Consider the following 13441-nt stretch of genomic DNA (forward strand, 5'->3'; position numbering starts at 1 on the left):
TCTCCTCCTCTCTCCCGTCTCCCCAAATTTTCTGAAAACTGTGGTGTCGAGCTGTGCCCTCAGGTGTTGCTTTTCTGGACAGGATACAGGGGAAACCTCCACCATGACCTACTCGATCACTCCCATCATCCCTTGTCTTCTGACCCCCCCCGTCTTGATGCAAGCTTTCTGATCCCTCTGCGGTGGTTAATCGTGCCCACAGGTCTCCAACCCTGCTCCTACACAGCACCTCTATACCCCCTTCCTCTATACGCCCTGTCATCTCACTGGGCTGAAATCGAGACTCTGTACATTCTCACCTACTCTGATTCATTCTTTCTCAGATTCTCCAAACTGAAGCACCTAATCTCCCTCGCACTCCCCCCTCTCCCACTCAACCCAAACTTGATGCCACAACTTTTCAATTTGCTCTGTGCCAATTGGCTTCCGCAGCTCCCACAGTGTGTCATGGTGAGTGTCCCTTTAAGAAAGGTTTGGTCTTACCACATGACTTGTAGCACGGCTTCAGTGATGTCATTTGTGGGTGGAGCTAGGCTGTGGCTGGCGGGTGAGAGGGGGTCTAGTGTTTGGGAGTTCAGTTTCGGTTTGGACTGCAGAAGAGAAGCAGTGTTTCCCTGTTTTCATTTGAAAGCTGTTCCAGGGAACTGAAAGCACATTGGCTGTGGCAAACTGCCTTGGTAACTTTAAAGATAGAGTTGCTTTCAGAAGGGAGTTTTGAATCTGCTGGTTGGAGGCTGGATCTCGGGGAAAGGACCCGTCCCATTCAAGTGAGAACAGAGTGTGCTGGGCCACGCCCTTGAAAGGGGTTTTGGTTTATTGGATTTTGTTATTGAATTGGAACAGCTAAGGGGGATTCATTAAGAGTTATATACATAGATTATTGTAGCTGTTGTGTTTTCTTTGTTTGTAATTGATATCAAATTTTTGCTCTGTTTTATATACGTTAACTGCATTCTTATAATAAACTTTGTTTTGATAAAAGTGCCGAGGAGGTCTGATGAATCACAGCTGCAGTGAAGGGTGTTGTGTTCAGCCTAGCCAAATTAAACATAAGTTATAGGTCAGGTGAACTTCATAGAATTCATAGAATTTACAGTGCAGAAGGAGGCCATTCGGCCCATCGAGTCTGCACCGGCTCCTGGAAAGAGCACCCTACCCAAGGTCAACACCTCCACCCTGTCCCCATAACCCAGTAACCCCACCCAACACTAAGGGCAATTTCGGACACTAAGGGCAATTTATCATGGCCAATCCACCTAACCTGCACATCTTTGGATTGTGGGAGGAAACCCAACCAGACACGGGGAGAACGTGCCAACTCCACACAGATAGTGACCCAAGCCGGGAATTGAACATAGGACCCTGGAGCTGTGAAGCAATCGTGCTAACCACCATGCTACCGTGCTGCCCAAATACATAATACAGTTTGGTGTTTCTAAGCCCTGACCCAGAACAAGTGTGACAGTGACGGTGAAAAGTTCTTCAACTGCGTGTAAAGTAATACAAATCCTTTCTTTATCACAGAATCTTCCAGCTGAGGAGACTATGCCAGCTAGCATACCTGCAATGACTCTGAATTATACAATTAGTCCCAGTCCTCTGCTCTTTTTCCAAAGCCCCTGGCATTTTTCATTATTTATCTAATTTCCTTTTGAAAGTTCCTGTTGAATCTTCTTTCAATACCTGTTCAAGCTCTTCCAGATCATAACAACACATTGTGTTTTTAAAAAATAAACTTAATCTTCTCCTCCCCACCCTCCTAACGCCACTTTCTGACAATCATCTGAAACTTTATTTTCCTCCTCCTCATTTCACGCTTGGTGCAAAACTGCATTCTGGGTTTTGACCCACCATCTGGTTTTAGCCAACGAAAGGGTTTTGGGACTTTTATTTCGATGTGGGGTTGTTCCAGTGCCTGGACCTGGGTTTGAACCCATGGTGCCTATGATGCAATCTGTAAGGAGGCGAGGCGTGACTTTCAAGTTCAGATCTGCAGTTGCTCTGGCATGACCTGGCCGACACTGGCATCAGATCGGAGGCTTCACTTTGATTTAGACTTTACTGCTTTGGATGATTTATCAGTTTGGTCTCTTTATGTAACCATTTTCGATCAGAAGCTGTCTGCTGATTGGACAGAGGCAGCAGGTGGGTAAACGCAGATTGGAGTTTCGGAGTTGGTCGTCCCCTTGTGTCCATGTCTTGTGGTATATGTGAATGTGCTTTCCTGTGAATCCAATTCATAATAACAGCTGAGGTACAGGAGGGGTCAGTTAATGTTGATGGTGAGGGATGGGAGTTTCTATTTCCAGTGGAGAATGCATCATCTCCACTCACTGAACCCGACTGAGATTTATGTCCTGACATGAACCAATTTAGGAGTTATTGATCAGTCCATTAACCTACTTACCCATCCTTGCGTATCTGGATCTCTCCCTCCATTTCTCTATCTTTATTGATTTCTGTATCTTTCTGTCTCTCGCATGTTCGCTCTGTCTCTTGTCTATTTTGCTCAATCTTTTTCTCTGACAAATAGTTTTAAGATCTTTAGACAGTGGGGTTTTTTTTTCCGGGTAGAATTATATAATTGGCTCATACCAGTTGAACGCAAAGCCACATCTGGATGGGATTGACTGCTCCACCGTTGATTTGCACCAGGCAATCTGTCAGAGCTTCGTTATTTCTTCTTTCACAGGATGTGGGCATTGAGACCAGCATTTTATAAGAATAATCTTTATTATTGTCACAAGAAGGCTTATATTAACACTGCAATGAAGTTATTGTGAAAAGTCCCTAGTTGCCACATTCCGGCACCTGTTCGGGTAGACTGAGGGAGAATTCAGAATGTCCAATTCACCTAACAAGCACGTCTTTCGGGACTTTTGTGGGAGGAAACCAGAGCACCCGGAGGAAACCCACGCAGACACGGGGAGAACGTGCAGACTCCGCACAGACACTGACCCAAGCCGGGAATCGAATCTGGAACCCTCTTGCTGTGAAGCAACAGTGCTAACCACTGTGCTACCGTGCTGCCCATTTCTAATTGCCCTTGACCTGAATGGCTTGCTAGGTAGTCTCAGAGGACGGCTAAGAATCAACCGCACTGATGGGGCGGCATGTGGTGCAGTGGTTAGCACTGGGACTGCGGCGCTGAGGACCCGGGTTTGATCCCGGCTCTGGGTCACTGCCCGTGTGGAGTTTGCACATTCTCCCCGTGTCTGCGTGGGTTTCACCCCCACAACCCAAAGATGTGCCGGTTAGGTGGATTGGCCACGCTAAATTACCCCTTAATTGGAAAAGAAAAATAATTGGCTACTCTAAATTTTTTAAAAAAGGAAAATAAAGAGTCAACTACATTGTTGTGGGTCTGGAATCACATGTAGATCAGACCGGGTAAGAATGCAAGATTTCCTTCCCTAATGGACATTAGTAAACCAGTTTTTTTTAATAAATATTTTTATTCTCTTCCTTTTTCACATTTTCATCAAAATTTACAACAACAGATAATCAACAATAACAACAAATACAACGGCAATCCCCAACCATCAGTCCGCTCATCCCACCCACCCTCAAACTGCTCCCAACATTTTGAAAAAGAATCATCAATAAATAACTGCATGGTTTATCAGCCCGGCTAGCTCAGTCGGTAGAGCATGGGACTCTTAATCCCAGGGTCGTGGGTTCGAGCCCCACGTTGGGCGCTTGTCTTTTTAGGGCAGCACGGTAGCACAGTGGTTAGCACAATTGCTTCACAGCTCCAGGGCCTCAGGTTCGATTCCCGGCTGGGTCACTGTCTGTGTGGAGTCTGCACTCCCCGTGTGTGCGTGGGTTTCCTACGGGTGCTCCGGTTGCCTCCCACAGTCCAAAGATGTGCAGGTTAGGTGGATTGGCCATGATAAATTGCCCTTAGTGTCCAAAATTGCTCTTAGTGTTGGTTGAGTGAGGTTACTGGGTTATGGGGATAGGGTGGTGTGGGCTTGGATAGGGTGCTCTTTCCAAGAGCCGGTGTAGACTCAATGGGCTAAATGGCCTCCTTCTGCACTGTAAATTCTATGAACAAGGCCCATGAGTTGTAGAACCCTTCCATCCTCCCCCTCAACTCAAGCTTTACTTTCTCGAGCGTTAAGAACTCCAGCAGGTCCCCCCCCCCCCCCCCCCCCCCCCCCCCCCAACCACGCCGAGGCACAGGGCGGAGAAGCCGACCTCCATCCCAACAGAATCTGCCTTCGGGCGACGCACACACGGAGAGTGAAGGCCAAGACACCTGCCTCCGCTTCCAACCCCAGCCGATCTGACACCCCGAATATGGCTACTAGGGGACCCGGTTCGAGTTTCACGTGTACCACCTTTGAGATTACCCTAAAGATATCCCTCCAATACCCCTCCAGATTTGGGCAGGACAAAAACATATGAACGTGATTAGTGGGGGGCCCCCCATCCACACCGTTCACAAACATCCTCCACCCCCTCAAAAAGTCGGCTCATCCTCGCCCTCGTGTGAGATGCGCCCTATACACCACCTTCAACTGTATCAGCCCCAACCCTCGCGCACAAAGTTGACGCATTCACCCTCCGAGCACCTCAGACCATGATTCCTCCTCAATATCCTCCCCCAACTCTTCCTCCCACTTTGCCTTAAACCTCTCTAGCTTCCCCCAGAATGAACCAGATGGGTTTTTAGGACAATTTATTTTTAGAGTACCCAATTATTTTTTTCCAATTAAGGGGCAATTTAGCGTGACCAATCCACCTACCCTGCACATTTTTGGGTTGTGGGGGCGAAACCCACGCAGACACGGGGAGAATGTGCAAACTCCACACGGACAGTGACCCAGAGCCGGGATCGAACCTGGGACCTCAGCGCCGTGAGGCAGCAGGGCTAACCACTAGGCCACCATGCTGCCCTTTTAGGACAATTTATAACTATGGTCACAGTAAACTAGATTTCAATTTCAGATTTATTCATTGCTGCCGTGATGGGATTTGAAGCCCTATCTCCAGAGCATTAGTCCGGCTCTCTGGATTACCAGTCTAGTGCCAATACATCACTGCCTCCTGTTAACATTAGGGATAAGGAGATGCCCCAATGAGCAAGTGCTGATCCCCTTTGAGAAGTGATTCATATTATTTGCTCTCTCAAATTTTGTTTTAATTTCTTGTGACATTTCAGGAGAAACCTGGAAGATTTACAGAAAAAACTAGAGGAGCTCGAGTTGGATGAACAACAACGCAAACGGCTGGAGGCATTTCTGACCCAGAAACAGAAGGTTGGAGAGTTGAAAGATGACGACTTTGAGAAGATATCTGAACTGGGAGCAGGGAACGGAGGAGTGGTTTTCAAAGTTTCTCACAAACCGTCCGGTCTCATTATGGCCCGGAAGGTAAAACACGTTTTCTTCCTTTTCTAACGCCTTTCTCTCCTGAAACCTTGGGTCACCTGATGGAGGAGCTAGTCTCCGAAAGCTGGTGATTCCAAATAAACCTGTTGGACTTTAACCTGGTGTTGAAGACTTCTTACAAGAAATGACTAAGGTGAACAGCGTGGATATGTTTAAGGGGAAGCTGAATAAGTACGCGAGGGAGAAAGCAGTAGAAGACAATGTTGATAGGGTGAATTGAAGAGCAGTGGGAAGATGCATAAATACCAGAATGGCCTGTTTCTGAGTTGTGAATGTTTCTCCTGAAATGTTAATTATGAAAGACTGGGAAAATGGCTGAATTTATCTGTATCTTTGATCCTAGCTAATTCACCTGGAGATAAAGCCAGCCATCCGAAACCAAATCATCCGTGAACTGCAGGTTCTACACGAGTGTAACTCTCCGTATATTGTGGGATTCTACGGAGCTTTCTACAGTGATGGAGAGATTAGCATCTGCATGGAACACATGGTACGGAGGCTAAAAGTATTTGCTTAAGAACATCAGGAGGCGGGAATGAGAAATGGCTGCTTTTCAGCCCCAGTTGCAGGAGCGGCCAAGATTGTTCCCATCTTCCCCTCAGTGTCAGCCATTGTCTCCACTCTGAATCATATCTTTCACGTGGCCTTCATTCCAGGGGTTTGCTGCACTTTCTCCACTGTCCTCCCAGCCTGTCCCATAGAGGCCAGCCCACGTTCCGATATTATCCATCTGTGCCATCTCAGGTATTCCATGCCCACGTTCTCCTGGTGTTTTGCCTTGCATTACCAACACTCCACTCCTGTTTGCATCACGTGTCCAAAGCTTCCGTCAAGTCAGTACGTCAAACAACAAGTTCCTCTTAACACCAGCCTTCTCGAGCATCCACCCCAGGCGTTACAATCCTTAATTGTTTTCTTCTGGTTCTGCTCTGTGACCTTCTACATATTTACCCCAACAAATCTTCTTCAACAGATACAGCGGGACCTTCATAGACTCCCGACAGTTCAGGAGGAGGCCATTCGGCCCATCGGGTCTGTGCCGGCCCTTGGAAAGAGCACTCCACCCAAGCCCACACCCCCACCCTATTCACGTCACCCAGTAACCCCATCTAACCTTTTGGACACTAAGGGGTAATTTAACACAGCCAATGCACCTACCATTCACATCTTTGAACTGTGGGAGGAAACCGGAGCATCCGGAGTAAACCCACGCAGACACGGGGAGAACGTGCAGACTCCGCACAGACAGTGACCCAAGGCTGGAATTGAACCCGGGGGAGGGGCAGCAGTGCTAACCACTGTGCTACCATGCCGCCCACGAAACAGCCTTGCTGGCTCTGTCAAAGAACATTGTGATTAGTTTCACACCCCTTCCCCAGAACCCTTTAACGTTTCGCCTTCTAGTATTTATCCCTCTTTGCTTTTGAAGGTTGTAGCTGAATTTGCTGCTGCAATGTTTTCAGATGGTGAGTTCCTCTTTACAACAACTCACTGCCTGAAAACATCTTGGGCGCGATTCTCCGCTCCCCATGCCGGGTGGGAGAATCGCAGGAGGGCCCCCCAGACAAATTTCACGCCCCCCGACAAATTTCACGCCGCCCTGGCGCCTCGATTTCCCCCCCCCCCCCCACCCCGGCGCCGCTCCCAGCCCCGCCGGGAGGGGAGAATAGGGGGCGAGGAATAGCCTCCGAGGCCGACGTGAAACTCGGCTGCGTTCATGACGGCCTCCCGATTTTTCCCGGGAGCGGAGAATTCCGCCCCTTGTCTTTGATGCTTTTGCCAGTTATCTAAAGTCTGCGTCCCATGGTTACCCGCCCACTTTGCCAGTTGAAGCTATTTACTTTGTCAAAACCCCTTACATCTCCCCGATCCTTCTCTGCTCCAAGGGGAACGATCCCAGCTTCTCCGTTCTCTTCACATAACTCCACGGTTTTCATTTCCTGCTCCTTCATTTGGATTTTGTTTCTCTATATCTAATCATTCCTCCAAACTTTAAGTAAAAACCATTTATTTTATAAACAAGCGGTGATTTCCAAAGTTTAAGATATTGCGTTACATTTTCAATAGTGATGTGTTTGCCATAGCCTCTTGCCCTGCCTGTTATTTTGTTGTAAGGGATTCATTGCCTGACTGTTTGAACCTTCATTTCCAGGTTTTCAAAGAGGTATCGGTGGGTGTGGAGGTTTCCCATGGGTGTTTTAAAAACTGATCCCTTTTGGGAATCCTTCACTTGGGTTGTCTGAAACGTCACTAAGGGCAACTGTTAAACATGTAGCTTGAGAGTGGGAGGAGGGGGACTGGCATTAAAAACAATTAATGGAAAAAAAATTGGGTCTTTTACTGCACATCCTGAAACCAGTTTGATAACGAAAAAGACCAAGGGCAGCAGGGTGGCACAGTGGTTAGCACTTCTGCCTCACGGTGCCGAGGACTCTGGTTCGATCCCAGCTCTGGGTCACTGTCTGTGTGGAGTTTGCACATTCTCCCCGTGTTTGTGTGGGTTTTGCCCCCACAACCCAAAGATGTGCCATGTAGGTGGATTGGCCAGGTTAAATTGCCCCGTACTTGGGAAAAAAAGAATTAGGTACTCTAAATTTATTAAAATAGATAAAGAAAAGACCAATCACAAGCTAAAGAACTCAATGGATTGATAATTCAACAGTCATTGATTATTTCTAAGGCTGTGTTAGATTGAGCTGGGCTATAGGACGATTCTCAATCACGTTAGTTTATTGATTGTTCTTCATTCTGAGGTATGAAGCTGCACTGTGGTTAGCACTGATGCCTCAGAGTTCAATTTCAACCTTGGGTGACGGAGCCTGCACGTTCTCCCCGTGTCTGCGTGGGTTTGCTCCAGGTGCTCCGGTTTCCTCCTACTTCCAAAGATGTGCGGAGTAGGCGGATTGGCCATGCTACATTCTCCCGTAGTGTCCAATGGTTAGTTGGGGTTATGAGGATGGGGCAGTGGTGTGGACTTGGGTAGGGTGCTCTTTCAGAAGGTTGGTGCAGACTCGAAGGGACGAATGGCCTCCTTCTGCACTGTAGGGGTTTTATGATCAATATTTTGCTCACAGGATTGCCCTGTGACACATTGCGATGACCAGGGTATGGTGCTGTTTAGTTCACTGAGTAATTCTAACTTTTAACTCTGTGTTAGGATGGTGGATCATTGGATCAAGTGCTCAAAAAAGCTGGCAGGATTACAGAGGAAGTCCTGGGGAAAGTCAGCATAGCTGTAAGTACGACTCGCTCGGTACAGGAGTGTGATGTTCCAGTATCGAGTAGAATCCTCAATTCTGGTTGGCCAATGTTTGCAGAGGTTTCATCACATGCCCATCCCCCCCCCCACCCCCCCCCCCCCCCCCCCCCCCACATTCCCTCCATTGGTTGTTTAATGTGTCAATCATTCAGTAATGACAGAAACAACATCTGCAATCCACCACACTACAGAAACCGCTGTATCCATCATGTGATTTATCGGAGGACCCGCTTCTCTTTGTTCTGAAAAGCTCAAATGACTATCTGTGTAACTGAATCAATCTCCTGTGGCATTGTTCACAGATGGATGATGTGTTATTTACTGCACAGTGTTCTGCTGACATTAGAACTTTGGACAGCAAGAGGCACACGCAAGGAGACCACACCTGAGTGGGATATAGACAGTGTGGAGATGGGAATTCGGTGCACCAGGGAAAAGAGGTGCTTCAATTTCTATCTGTTTATCAGTCTCCAGTAGGTGGTGAGATTTTCTCCCCTTGTCCCTAAGCTAGGAAAGTGGAAGTTTCTATTATATTACTTTGGCTGTGTAAATGATTAACTAACTCACTGAACAAAGTTAGTGGGGTGTGTCATTACTGGGTAATTTTTACTGGAGAGGGTGCAGAGGAGATTTATCAGGTGGATCTGAGCTATGAGGAAAGATTGGATAGGCTGGATCTGTTTCCCTTGGAGCAGTGAACGTTGAGAGGGGACGAGGTGTGTGAGATTATGAGGGGCATAGATCGGGTGGATATCAAGGCGCTTTTTCCACGAGTAGAGAGGGTCAAGAATCAGGGGACGTAGATTTAAGGTAAGAGATGGAAGGTCAAGAGGGGAGTGGAGGGAAACATTTTCACCCAGAGGCTGGTGGGAGTTTGGAACTCACTGCCTGAAAAGGTGGTTGAGTTGGAAACTCTTGTAACGTTTAAGAAGCATTTAGATATTCACTTGCGCTGCCGTCACCTCCAGGGCTGTGGGCCAAGTGCGTGAAAATGGGATTAGTGTGGTCAGATCTTTGTTACCTGGTGTGGACGCAATGGGCCGAATGGCCTCCTCTGTGCTGTAAATGTCTCTGAATCTAATATTGGTAAGGTTTTTAGCAGGAGAAAGGTTAACTAATAAAGGAATAGCAGCACTATTCCAACCTCCAAGACGTGGGAACTCCGGGATGCTTCCTGTGATAATCGTGTGCAGAAAGTGCCGACAGTTGCTGCAGCTTGAGCTTTGATTGTGAACGGGAGCAGGAACTGGCATCACTGCGGGGCACCGGTGAGGCTGAGAGCCATGTGGATAACACGGTTATCGGTGTGGTCACTCCGCTGATTAAGAGTCTGCGGGGAGAGAGGGATTGGTGAACACCGGGTAGTTACAAATTCCAGGCAAGCAGTAGAGGAATCCCCCGAGGAGTGCATCCCACTCTCCAACCAGCATTCAGTTCTGTATACTGATGAAGGTGCTCATTCCTCTGAGGGGTTTAGCCAGAGCCAAGTACACGGGACCCCCGGTGACTCAGCTGTACAGGGGGGTAGAAGGCAGACTTGAAATGATAGGTGATTCAATAGTTGGGGGAACAAACAGGTGTTTCGGCGATGACAGGTCTGATTCCAAGATGATGTGTTGCCTCCCTGGTGCCAGGGCGAGGATATCACTGAGAGGCTGCAGAGCACCTTGAGAGGTGTGGGGGACGGGTAGTTAACAGCCAGCAGTCTTGGACATATTGAAACCAACAACATGGGTAGAAATATGGATGTGCTCCTACAATCAGAATTTAGGGAGTTAGGTAGAAAATTAGTAAGCAGGACCTCCGAAGTAGTAATCTCCAGATTACACCCAGTTCCATGCACACGTTGTCATAATATCCACACATGTATATCATGAGATGCAGACAGGCAGTGATTGACACACAGGATAACCAATGAACACACACAACACAGAACAACCAATCACCAGACAGGACACCACCACTATAAAGCCCACAGGGCATTAAGGCTCTCCCTCTCTCACATGACACGGCCAGGGAGATAGTCACAGTGCACAGGCCAATGAACATCATTACCATGTGGTAGAGAGCTAGTCTGGTCAAGCCAGTAGGAGGTTATCAGTTAGGTTAATAGAGTGTCAGCCCACAACAGATTATGTACAGCAATCAACAGGTTCAATAAAACAGTGTTGGACCATCTCCTGTGTCGGAAGCCTGTTTCTCGTTTTACTGCATCCAGTTACAGTCGATGTTAGACCAACACAGATAACACATCACACGTAAACACCAGAATAGGAAGATAAAGCAGATTAATTTGTGGGTGGAAAGTTGCTACAGGCGGGAGAATTTTAGACTCTTGCATCATTGGGATTGGCTGCGGGGGGAGCTGGGGCCGCTACGGGCCAGACGGGTTGCACTTGAACAAGACTTGGGACTGGGTTTCTTGTCGGGTATTCTGCAAGCTCTGGTGGGGAGGGTTTAATCTAGTTTGGCAGGGGGTGAGGACATGGGGGTAAATTCTGTTGGGACAAGATCACAAATGAAAATGAAAGCTAGAAAACTAGTTGGATGAGTCTGGAAGGCAGAGGAAGCAAAGTTTGGGAATTGAAGGCCAGTTTGTCAGTGCTCAAGGGCATCTACTTCGATACAAGGAGTATCACAGAAACAGCCAACAAGCTGAAGCTACAGGACGAAACGTGGCAATGTGATAGCACAGCTATGGCGGAAACATGGATTAGAGAGGGACAGGAATGGCAGCTACGAGGAAAGATTGTAAAGGCTGGGGTCGCTCTCTATGGAACCGAGGTGGTAATGGGGAGATTTGATTGAGATGTAGAAGATTGTGAGGGGCCTGGATGGAGTGGATGGGAAGGACCTATTTACTTTAGCAAGAGGTCAGTGACTAGGGGGTATGGATTTAAAATGATTGATAGACAGATTAGAGGAGAATGAGGGAAAACGTTTTCATCCAGAGGGTTGTGGAGATCGGGAAGTTATTGCCTCAAAGTAGAGGCAGAACCACACACCTCATTTACCAGTTCCCTGGATATTCACCTCGAGTGCCGCAACCCGCAGGGCCATGGACCAAATGCTGGAAAGTGGGATTAGGCTGGGGGGGGGGCTTGTTTTTGCTGGCACAAAGACGATGGGCCGAGTGGCCTCTTTCTGTGCTGTAAACCTTCTATGATAAGGTGGGTGGTAGGTTGTTTCACTGACAAGTCCAACTGTGTTGCAAGCCGTTGCCGAGATCAATTATACGCACGTTCCTGTCGATTAAGAAGTTAACAGATTGGCGAGTGTCCTTTTATGATTCTTCCCACATGGAATGTGGATGACACTCGCTAGGCCAGAATTATCCTCGAGACAAAAGAGTCAACCACATTGCTGAGAGTCTGGAGTCACATCTAGGCCAGACCAGGTAAGAGTGGCAGATTTCCTTCCCTAAGGGACATTATAGTCCTACAACCACCATTATTGGTGAGACCAGCTTTCAATTCCAGAGTTTATTAATTGAATTTAAATTCCACCAGCTGCCATGCGGGGATTTGAACCCATTTGCCCAGAGCCTCTGGATTACTAATGACATTACCACAGTGCCATCATCCCCCCTCAGTAAATTTCTGGCTCCAGATTAAGAAAATCAGTTTGAAATTAGCCCCTGTGTCTTTCTCGTATCTGTGCTTTTGACACTTTCGAGTGTGATGTCTGGACGATACGAACAGATGGGCAATCAAGGTGTGGGTTGTGACTCAGTGGGTAATGTGCTTACCTCAGTCAGGTGGTTTATGACTGCAGTTAGAATCCAGGACATTAGCACATAATGTAGTCTACACAACCAGTGCAGCACTCAGAGAGCGCTGCACTGTCAGAAGTGCCATCTCGCGGAAATGTTACACCGAGACCTCTTCGTTCTCATGTAGTGGAACCACTGTGGGTGTGCCTGTCCCACATGGACTTCAGCAGTTCAAAGAACAAAGAAAAGTACAGCACAGGAACAGGCCCTTCGGCCCTCCAAGCCTGTGCCGACCATGCTGCCCGTCTAAACTAAAATCTTCTGCACTTCCGGGGTGCGTATCCCTCTATTCCCATCCTATTCATGTATTTGTCAAAATGCCCCTTAAACGTCACTATCGTCCCTGTTTCCACCACCTCCTCCGGCAGCGAGTTCCAGGCACCCACTACCTCTGTGTAAAAAAAAAAACTTGCCTCGTACATCTCCTCTGAACCTTGCCCCTCGCACCTTAAACCTATGCCCCCTAGTAATTGACCCCTCTACCCTGGGAAAAAGTCTCCGACTATCCACTCTGTCTATGCCCCTCATAGTTTTGTAGACCTCTATCAGGTCGCCCCTCAACCTCCTTCGTTCCAGTGAAAACAAACCAAGTTTATTCAACCTCTCCTCATAGCTAATGCCCTCCATACCAGGCAACATCCTGGTAAATCTCTTCTACACACTCTCTAAAGCCTCCACATCCTTCTGGTAGTGTGGCGACCAGAATTGAACACTATACTCCAAGTGTAGCCTAACTAAGGTTCTATACAGCTGCAACATAACTTGCCAATTTTTGTACTCAATGCCCCGGCCAATGAAGGCAAGCATGCCGTATGCCTTTTTGACTACCTTCTCCACCTGTGTTGCCCCTTTCAGTGACCTGTGGACCTGTACACCTAGAACTCTCTGACTGTCAATATTCTTGAGGGTTCTACGATTCACTGTATATTCCCTACCTGCATTAGACCTTCCACATTTGTCCGGATTAAACTCCATCTGCCATCTCTCCGCCCAAGTCTCCAAGCGATCTAAATC

General features: G+C 47.7%; 1 protein-coding gene and 1 non-coding gene across 2 annotated transcripts in view; both read left to right on the top strand.

Annotated features, from left to right (window-relative positions):
- Positions 1-13441, top strand: part of map2k1 (mitogen-activated protein kinase kinase 1) — a 92735-nt gene that overhangs the window by 53338 nt on the left and 25956 nt on the right. The window contains exons 2-4 of the mRNA XM_038813236.1: positions 5168-5378; positions 5740-5886; positions 8554-8631. Of these exons, the coding sequence (XP_038669164.1) occupies positions 5168-5378; positions 5740-5886; positions 8554-8631 (436 nt within the window). The remainder of the gene's footprint in view (positions 1-5167; positions 5379-5739; positions 5887-8553; positions 8632-13441) is intronic.
- Positions 3626-3698, top strand: trnak-cuu. Its single transcript has one exon. It is a non-coding gene; the product is annotated as a tRNA-Lys (tRNA).

Source organism: Scyliorhinus canicula, chromosome 12 (assembly GCF_902713615.1).
Source record: "Scyliorhinus canicula chromosome 12, sScyCan1.1, whole genome shotgun sequence".
Lineage (NCBI taxonomy): Eukaryota > Metazoa > Chordata > Chondrichthyes > Carcharhiniformes > Scyliorhinidae > Scyliorhinus > Scyliorhinus canicula.